At 48.1% G+C, this 10,192-nt stretch overlaps 1 protein-coding gene across 1 annotated transcript; it reads left to right on the top strand.

The window, feature by feature from the left end:
• Positions 1-5,120: 5,120 nt before the first annotated feature.
• VPS25 (vacuolar protein sorting 25 homolog) lies at positions 5,121-9,660 on the top strand. The gene is made up of 6 exons (XM_019666986.1): positions 5,121-5,272; positions 5,489-5,634; positions 6,332-6,385; positions 6,740-6,828; positions 7,596-7,671; positions 9,046-9,660. The coding sequence occupies exons 1-6, from the start codon at positions 5,220-5,222 to the stop codon at positions 9,156-9,158; spliced, it is 531 nt and encodes a 176-aa protein (XP_019522531.1). The 5' UTR covers positions 5,121-5,219; the 3' UTR covers positions 9,159-9,660.
• Positions 9,661-10,192: the final 532 nt, after the last annotated feature.

Raw genomic sequence — 10,192 nt, forward strand, 5'->3', positions numbered from 1 at the left:
CACTGTCCTCCCCATCTCAGTGGGGGCCTGTGTCCTTCCCAGAGTCTCTGCCATTCCCACAAGCCCTCAGCTCTGGGCAGCAGACTTGGAGAATCTGTATAGCCCCACTGTTTTGTTCACTTACCTGACCCCCCTACCCCAACTGAAGGCCACATTGCTCTATTCCTTCCTCCCAAGGCGGGGCCTTTCCTGCCCCTCTCCAAACCCAGCTCCAGGAAACCTGCAGGAAGAGACTCCCTTCCTGTCTGGAGAGCAGCTGGGGAGGTGTGGGGGGAGGGGCGAGGGAGGACTTTCTGCTGTGACTCCTGCAAGAAGGAAGGGGGGGCACCTGGGAAGCCTGAATTTTCCCCTTCTCCATACCTCAGTTTACTCCCAAGGCCTGGGAATAGGAACCCTCATCTGACCAGCTGGAGTCCATGTCTGAAGATCTCAGGGTTGAGGGCAAGGGCAGTGGGGGCTCCTCTCTCTACTTGGTTCACCACAGGACTCTCCCCCCAGGTCCCTGGCCCTCATCCTACATTGTCCTGGGCCTTGGGGGTGTGGTCTACAGCCTGGCCGCATACTGCCCCCTGGTGTCCACTAAAGCCAAAAGCTAGGAGATTGCTGTGTGGTGGAAGAAGCTCAAAACTGAGGCGATTGGACCCTGAGGTCAGAGACTTGTCATCTCCATGGCAACCACTAGTTCTGAAGTGGATGCTTCTATCAGCTACCCAAGTCATACTTATGCTCCCTTAAGACATGTTCCCACTGTCGACGTAAGAAACGTCCAAACCTGTAGAGAATTTTTATGAGTTTATTTGAGCGAAAACAGACAACATATACCAGGGAGCAAGATCTCAAGCTCCAGAGAATAACAGTTTTGCAGTTTCTTTTATACATTTGAAATTAAGGAGGGAAAGTAAGGAAGAGCACGTGAAAGCAAGTGGGGGTTGGATTATAGGATAGTTAAGATTATTTGCTCTCTTGAGGGTGGTTACATCTTAGGAGGGGTCTGAAAATAGGCATTTCAAAGGTGCGTTAACCTAGATGCACAGAAAACATTTGACAGGGCTTGCTTAAGGCAAAGATAAGCCTTTTACTAAAAAGTTACATGCCTGGCGTGTGACTACCCACCATAACTTGCCCAGTTAGGAATTTATTATTTATTACAGCACCGCTTTTTTTGTCCACACCACTTTCTTGGGACATACCTAGTCTGTGACTCACCATTTTGGTACAGGGACACCCCTGTGTGTCCCCTGGACACTGAGGCCCAGTTCTCACCAGGGAATTTTTTTTTTTTTTTTAGCTAAGCCATCCTGCCACCTGTTGGCAGCTCAGCTTGGGCCGGGAATCGAACTGGCAACCCTGTTGCTCAGAGCTTGCACTCTTGAACAAGCTCTTAACCAACTGAGCCACTTGGCCGGCCCTCACCAGGGAATCTTCACCTCCACTTCTCCCTGAGACAAACCTGCCAGGTCATCAAAAACACCTAGAGAATAACTTTGTTCTCCATAAAGACACCTGTTTATTCCTTGTGGCACCTGAAGCCTCTTCAGGAACTTTCCTTCTCTCCTTGTTGAAATATCGGCTTCCCTGAGTATATGCATATCCATTTCCTAGACATGTCTGTCTATTCCATAAATATATGCCTGTATGCTTCCTGGAATGTATCTTTCATTCTCTGGAATGCACTTCTCCTCTTCTCAGGACATACCTGTTTCTCTAGAGACAAACTTGTTCCCTAGGACATTTTGAGTTTTCACCTGAGATAAATCTTTGCAGTTTCCACATGTCTTCTCCAAGGATATATCTATACTTTTATTGGCCCATATTTGCCTTCATGCATTTTACTAACGTACATAAAAGGTGTGCTGTTATAAGACACTGTGTATGGTACATTGTGTTGTAAAGATAAGTTAGATAAGACTTGGTTTCTGCTCTTGATGGCTTTCCAGGGGAGCGGACAAGTACAAATAAAAACAGTGAAGTGTGTGATGAGAGTCATGCAAGGGATAGAAACCAAAAGTTATCTGAGTGCAAAGGAAGGAGGGGGGTCACATCTAGCTGAGGTATGATCACAGAAAGTAAGATCACAGGAGGGTGATTGTGGAATTGATACATAAATTAGATGGAGTGCATTTGCCTAGGGGAGAGAGTAGAAAGGGAGATGAATTAGGAAATAATTGCAATAACCCAGGTTTGAGAAAATGAGGACATGGACCAAAAGAGTGATGAATGGAGAAATGAAAAATAATTAAAAAGTAGGAGAGATGACTAAAAAAATGGGAGAAATTCAACAGGATTTGGATATGAAGGAGGTGACAGAGAGGAGAGGTTAGAGATGACTCAGGCTTTGAACCTGAGTTACTAGGACAATGACAAGTAATAAGAGAAAAGGGCCATTAGCGGGAGGAGCTGGCCTAAAGAAAAGGATATATAATATGAGGTAACAATGGAACAAACTGTTACGTTCCACAGAGAGTTAGAAATGGGATTGCTGCTGGTGGTGGTGGTGGAAAGAAGGTGGAGCTAGAAATACAGGTTTAGAAATATTGTGCACAGAAATGCCATGTAAAGTCATGAGAGGGATGCGAGTTCTAAGAGAGAAGGTGTATTGAAAAGAAGACGGCTGAGGTTATGTTCTTAGGAAATACCCACATCTAAAGAACAAGGCAAGGGCCGGCCGAGTGGCGCGATGGTTAAGAACTGGCTTGGGACGCCAGAGGACCCTGGTTCGGATCCCACATGTGAGGGCCAGTGACACTGCCCTCCACAGCTAAGATGCTGAACAACAGCTCGATCTGGGGCTGGGCTGCTGTGAGTCACCGGCAACGGCGTAGGCTGCAGCCCCTGTGGCACTGGGTTGCCATGGGCTACCGTATGTAGCCAGCAGCCAACGTGAGCGGCCAGCAGCCGCAGTGAGCGGCCGTCCAGAAGCCGGCGACTGATGTGCCTCTCCCGGGAAGAGCGCAATGATGGTGCCAACTTGGGCCAGTGAAGCAACGTCCTCCACAACTAGACTGAAGAACAAAAGGACAGCAACTTGTCTGTTCCCCTTCCCCCAATTCCCCAGCACTGTTCCCATCCCCCCAATTCCCCAATAAAAAAATCTTAAAAAAAAAAGAACAAGGCAAAAAGGAGACAAAGGGATAGAGCAGAAATGGCAGCAGAGCAAGGATAAAGCAGTGCCATGGAACCAAAGGAGATGGTACCCTTTGAGAGAACATTATGAACTGAATGGCCCTTTCATTTATTCAACAAATATTTGTTAGGCACTTCTGTGGACCAGGAACTGTGCAAAGTAAAGGTTGGACTTGGGTGGGGGAGATGTTAGAGATCAGACAGGAAATTGAGAGGGTGGCAAAGTTAAGGAAACTACATATTTTCAAATAGGGATAACCTCAGCATGTTTGTAGACTGGGGGAGAGAAGGCAGGGGAAAGAGAAAGAGGGAAGATGATACACGGAGAAGTCCTGGAGGAAGCTGGAAAGGAGACACAAGAAGATATGCCGAAGGGTTGGCCTTGTAAAGGAAGAGTTCTACTTCTTCCTCTGAGTCCAAAAGGAAGGAGTAAAAGTAGAGAGGAATTTTTGAGGGATGAATCAAGTGTGGTGACAGATGGAGAGGTTCATAGATTAAGAGGTTCATATGCATAGCCTCAACCTCATAAAATAGAAGGGAAAGGCACTCTGGGGAGTGGAGGGAGAATGGGGAATGGCTTGATGAGTATAGAAAAGTTTGAAGTTACCTTTTTAAATTTTTTTGAGATTTTTAATGAAAATATAACTAACATACAATATTATATTAGTTTCAGGTGTACATCATGTTATTCAACAACACCCACCTGGCACTATACAGAGTTATTACCACATTATTGGTTATATTCCCTATGCTGAAGAAGTGATCATCATAAGTCCAGCAACCATCTGGCACTGTACCATGCTATCCCAATATAATTGACTATATTTCTATGCTGTATATCACATCCCCAAGACTAATTTGTCTTATATCTAGAAATTTGAACCTCTTGTTCTTTATCTTCCTCCCCCTTTTTAATTTTTCGAGTTGACATTCAATATTATTTTATATTAGCTTCAGGTGTACAGCATAGTGGTTAGTCGTTTATATAATTTAGGAAGTGATCCCCCTGACTAGTACCCACCTGACACGATACATAGTTATTACCATATTATTGATTATATTCCCTATGCTTTACTTTACATCCCCATGACTATTTTGTAACTACCAATTTGTATTTCTTAATCCCTTCACTTTTTTTACCCTGCCCCCAACCCCCCTCGCATCTATCACCCCATAGATGTAGTACCCACCTGACACCATACATAGTCATTACAACTCAAGAGTTACCTTGAGGGATGTGACAGGGAATCAATAAAAGACAAAGGGTCACTGGGCTGCACTGAGAGCCCAACAGTGAGATTAGTCAGGGAATCTGGAGCTCAGTCAGCATGTTCTGATGATTTTTTTTTTGTTTTTTACAGTAATACTCCCCTGCCAAGAAATGAAAGAGAAGCGGGGGAGGGGGTGGAGTCAGGGAGCCACAACCCTGGTTTGGGAACTGACCAGCTGGTGGATAGGCAATGGGGACAGAACTGAACAGTCTAGGCTGGGTAAGGAGTCATACAGAGCAAAATGTCTGGGACTTGAGACTAGGGAAGTGAGGAAATGGGAGAGGTGAAAGGTAGAGGGCTGTGGTCAAATATGGCAACTCCGAATCATGGAAGCAGAGCTGCTTCCCCGCAATAAAAGCTACACATGTGCTCCCACAGGTGCTGCAGGAAACTGAGGAATGGTGGAGTGAAAGGACATAGGAATTGAGGAAATTGGGGAGTTGTGAGTCGTTTTAATTTAAATCGCAATTGACACAAATGTTAATATTTTTTTTTAAAGTTAGCACAATGAACACAAGCCTAGGTTGGGGTCTGGAGACCTAGGATTGTACCTGCAGTTCTACTAACAAACTGTGGCGCTTTGGGGAAGTCACTGCCCTTATCCGGGGTTGAATCAGAAGACTTCTCAGGGCCCTTTCTGCTCTAAACGGTGAGGCTTTTTAGGGTAATGGCAAGGGACTAGCTGAAGAGAAAGATCCCTCCCGTAAACCCACCCCTCTCCCGAGAAAGCTCCGGAACGTTTCTGCTGTGCTTTCTGCCCGGACTTGCCGAAGAAGAGACCGGAAGTCCCTTGCCGGGAGGTTCCGGGTTTCCTGGGCTACTACGATGGCGATGAGTTTCGAGTGGCCGTGGCAGTATCGCTTCCCGCCCTTCTTTACGTGAGGCTCAGACCCCGAGAAGCCCCGCTGTGCCTCCCTCCCCTCCCTCGGACCCCAGGCTCAGCCCTGATATTTCACATGGGGAGGGGGAGAAAGGACCTGGATGCCACCACTCTAGCCGCCCCTCATTTTCTCCCCCAAACGCGCCTCCGGCAAGTGCTGCCTCTCACCCTCTCACTCCCTCTAATTCTGCAACCCACTCCCTTCACCCGGCAGGTTACAGCCGAACGTGGACACTCGGCAGAAGCAGCTGGCCGCCTGGTGCTCGCTGGTCCTGTCCTTCTGCCGCCTGCACAAACAGTCCAGCATGACGGTGATGGAAGCTCAGGAGAGCCCGCTCTTCAACAACGTGAAGCTACAGCGTATCCTCCCTCAGGCTCTTCCACAGCCCACACACAAGCGCTTCCACACTTTCCCACATGCCCAGACTTCACACGCCACCCCACCCCCTCACCCACAGTAGTCAGGTTCCCACCCAAACTGGCCTTGGGAAAGACCAAGTATGTGTAGCTGGCATTCATTTTACCTCCCTCCCCGCCGCCCCCATCCCACATGCTGCACCAAACCCTCTTGTTCTAGGCAGTGGTGGGTACCCAGGTGTCATGCAGATCCTAAAAACTGTCCTGAAGCCGAGAGTCCCAAGCTTTTCAACCTGACACCGTTAGACTTCAGTCATCTGTCCTTGTCTTTGTGAGGCTCAAATTCAGTACGACCTTTAGTAATTTTCTCCACCTACTCTCCTCCCAGGAAGTAAGGGTCATTTGTTTTTGTTGCCTGGTTCATACCTAAAATATCTGTGCAGAAAGGCTAATGGAAGGGGGGGGGATGATAGTACCTTTTATTTTGTAAAGCACCTTTTAAAAATTGGAATAGTTTCTTTCTAACTTCTACCCCCCAATTACCAGGAAATGCCAATTTGTAGCCTGTCGGGGAATTGCACATATATGTGTGTAGTAGGGAGAGGAAGGGGGCAGGTGGGTCTTAGCATGAGACTGGCTCTGAGAATTTTTATCTCACCCAATTCATTTCATGAATGCCTTTCCCTTAACCTTAAACCAGGGAAGCTCCCTGTAGAATCAATCCAGATTGTATTAGAGGAACTGAGGAAGAAAGGTGGGTTCAGTTCCCCCAGATTCCTTATTTTTCTGCCTAGTTGGATTTTCCTGAGGGCAGATTAACACAAGTCTTTTAACAATTGTTTTCTCTCACCTGGCTTAGAGCCCAGAGTGCTCGTATAGTAGAGAGCCCAATTCCTGTGCCCTTTCCCCCCATTGGTATACAAAGTTGAAATCTCTCCATCTGTGCTATAAGACCTGAAGAGATGTAGGAGACTGGGTGCCTTGCAGATAGCAAAACAAAATTTGAATTTCTCTCTCTGAAAGCTGAGTCTCTTCCACTCTGTTTACTTGGTTTTGCCTTTTTGTCCCTTGTTAGAGCATGATGCTTTCATAAGTGTCTATTTTGCAGGGAACCTCGAGTGGTTGGATAAGAACAAGTCTAGTTTCCTGATCATGTGGCGGAGACCAGAAGAATGGGGGAAACTCATCTATCAGTGGGTGAGACTATTCTGCTGCAATGATCCATGCATGGCAAAGGAGAAGTGTATCTGCTCAGCAGATACCTTGTGTTCCCAGATCCAGACTGAGCAAAGTGGGAGGGGGCAGAAAGAAGTGTAGGTCTTCCAGGCAAGATTCTTTCAGTGACTCAATTTCCCTGTCTGCACAGAACTTCCCTTTCTTTGCCTGTTGGAGGCCAGAGGCTACATGAGGCCATGTTTGGAGAATGCACTACTGGGAACCACGAGTACTATTGTTGGCTGGAGACTCTGGCCACAGAAGATAAATGGGGAAAGGAAGGGGAAAAAAAAACCATGAGGCCCCTCCCCCACCGCACCCTTATGGGGCTGTCCACAATATAAATGTGACTTTCTGAACCATTGTGGGTGTGGGGACAAACTGTGTCCCCCAAATTCCCAGCCACCACCAGCTCTAAACATTCCCAAGTGAGAGGAGGGGAAGAAGCATCAACAACCCAAATATAACAAACACATACCACCCATTCTTGAACAGGCAAACAACCAGAATGACAGGTCACTCTGCAACCATGTGGAGGCCTGTGGTTTAGTGGTTCCGAATGTGTGTTTACACATATAAATATAGTACCTGTAGGGTTTGTGGGTTTTAGCCATTACTCTGCAGAGGTGACAGTGAGCCCTGGTTTGGGAATAGGTACCATTCCTGGGTCAGAGGGCGGGAGCTGGTGAGTTTTCCTTCTCCCAGGAGATTCCTGGTCCTTATTCAATCCTCATTTTCCATGTCTGTAGGTTTCCAGGAGTGGCCAGAACAACTCCGTGTTCACCCTGTATGAGCTGACCAATGGTGAAGACACAGAGGATGAAGGTAATGCCTTTCCCTTCTCCCTCTCCCCCTCCAGTTTTGTCATCTGAATCCTCTTTCCTTGCTTAATTGACATTCAGACTTTCAATTTTTCTGCCTCTGAATTCCAAATACAACATAAAACAAGGGTTTCTTAACCCATGTCCAGTATTTCCATAAACCACCTGAATTCACATACAAAAACCCCCCAAATTTTATTTATGGAGGTGTGTATGTATTTTTTGAGGGATAGAGTACATATTATCAGATTCTCAAGGGCACCTGTGACCCACAAAAAGTTAATTACTGGTGTAGATGCCGAATGAAGAACCAGAGCAGGAGATTAAGCCTGAAATCTCATTCTTTGCTGACTCAGGCTTTCTTTCACCCTTATTCTTATAGAGGGCTCAAGAGTTGTGGGCGTTAGCTGAAAGGATTGCAGCCCTTTTAAATACTTTGTTTTGTGGCCAGGCAAGGATTTGTATACTTTTTGATTTTTACGTAGGGTAAATACTTTCTTAGCTGTTTTATTTTTTACTATATTCTGATCCCCAGGATCACCAAAAGTTCCAATCTTAACTTAGCTGGGGAAAACGGGGTGCCTTCCCTTCCTGCCAGACCCTGGTTGCCCCAACAGAGTTTATAGCTGTTGGCTCTTCCACCTGCCCTGCAGGCCTCTGCTTGCTACTCCCACCATCACCTATGACTTCAGTGCTGCAGCCTTGCCCAGCCCACCACCCAGGCTGGGCAAAGCTGGAGGCTTCCTTAGAAAGCAAGCTTCCTGACTCAAGAGCTGGGCCCTGCAAGGGGTGAGGTGTACAAGCCTGTTAGGGCTTGCCTCCTGCCTCTCACATCTCCCTGCAGTATCGTGCCATATCTCCATATACTTAGCTGGCCCTTGGCTCCCAGCTTTGTTCCTTTTGACTAGGAAAGGACAGATATCTGTGCTGGACTTTTCATGCCAGAGGTATGGCTATACTTCTTTGTGTTAGGACAGGTCTTCCTGATGGGTCCAGATGTGCAATTTGGGTCAGTCTCCAGTGACAAGGGCCTTGACCTCTCTAGGCTTGATGGTCAAGGCTCCCTCTTTGTGTCTCCCTAGCAAATGGTTTCACTCTTGTGCATCAGATACGAATGGGAGGATGGCATGTGGGGGTTAAGTCTGACAGAAGAACCAAGAAGGGGGAAATAAGCAGGGACGCTTATTTTATGCTAAGGCTTTCTTCCACCCATTACACCTAAGGAGCACCCAGGAAGGGTGGGTGAGAGCTGCAGCAGTATGGATGGCACATGTATATCCTGGCCTCATAAGGTCTCAGCTTCCAGCGAGACTGCTCTCCTCAGAGGCCTTGAGCCCCAGGGAGCTGAGTGTCCGACTGCCCATGTCTCCCTGTCCAGAGTTCCATGGGCTGGATGAGGCGACCCTACTGCGGGCTCTGCAGGCCCTACAGCAGGAGCACAAGGCGGAAATCATCACCATCAGCGATGGCCGAGGTGTCAAGTTCTTCTAGCAGAGACCTGTCTCCCTGTACTTCTTACCTCCCACCCTTCCAGGGCTTTCAGGAGACAGACCCAGTGTCCCTACAGACTGGATCTGTGACTCCACCAGACTCAAAAGGGCTGCAGCCCAGGGATGGGTTTCCCACTTACCCCCTGTGTCTGTCCCTGGGATAGGGGAGGGTGAGGTGCCAAGGAGAAAAGATGTGTTTCTCCTTGCCCCACCTCTCCCTGGTCCTAGGTTGTCCCTGAGCTAGGGTCTGTAAACCTGACACTTCACATGCGTGTACATAAATACACACACACCTGCACAAGCTTCTGTCTCTTACCTCTCCCACCCCCTTAGCTGCTGTTGCCTCCCCTCTCAGGCTGGTGCTGGATCCTTCCTAGGGGATGGTGGAAGCCCTGGCTGCAGGCAGCCTTCCAGGCAATATGAAGATAGGAGGCCCAGGAAAAGGCCTGACAGTGAGAGGCGGGGCCGGACACTGATTTATAATATTAAAAAACTCAATCCCACTGCCTGCTCTGATGTTACTACTGGAATGGGCATGGGGAGGGCTGTGAAATGTTACCCCGAGTGAATCCTAACTTAGGAGAGGGGAGAGAACGCCTATGGCCTTTGTAAATGAAAAGGTCCTCCAGTGCTGGCGGGCTCCAGTGAGCCTGTGGTTTTACATCTGCTGGGTGGCCTCTGTGGGGGAGTGCTGATGGAACACAGCTTGGGGACAGACTGCTTTCTGTGTCTGAATTGGAGTAACTTAATGGCTTCCCCTTACTTCACCTCCCCCATGAAAGTCCTGAACTTCTCTGAAGCCCCTCCCTCCATCCATCTGGTCTGGGTGAGGTAGTGGAGGCCTGGGGGAGCTGAGGGGGAGTAAACCGGATACGGACTTTGGTTTATTGGAAACTTGGGCAAACAGAAGGGGGAGGAAGGGAGAGCCCACATAGCAAAAACAGCCACTCTAACCAGGGCCGGGCTGCGGTCAAGGTAGGGAGGTGGAAGGGGTGGGTGACCGGGTCCTTGGTTCTGGGGTGGGGCTTGTCTTGG

This window comes from Hipposideros armiger, unplaced genomic scaffold, assembly GCF_001890085.2.
Source record: "Hipposideros armiger isolate ML-2016 unplaced genomic scaffold, ASM189008v1 scaffold_482, whole genome shotgun sequence".
In the NCBI taxonomy this organism is placed as follows: Eukaryota; Metazoa; Chordata; class Mammalia; order Chiroptera; family Hipposideridae; genus Hipposideros; species Hipposideros armiger.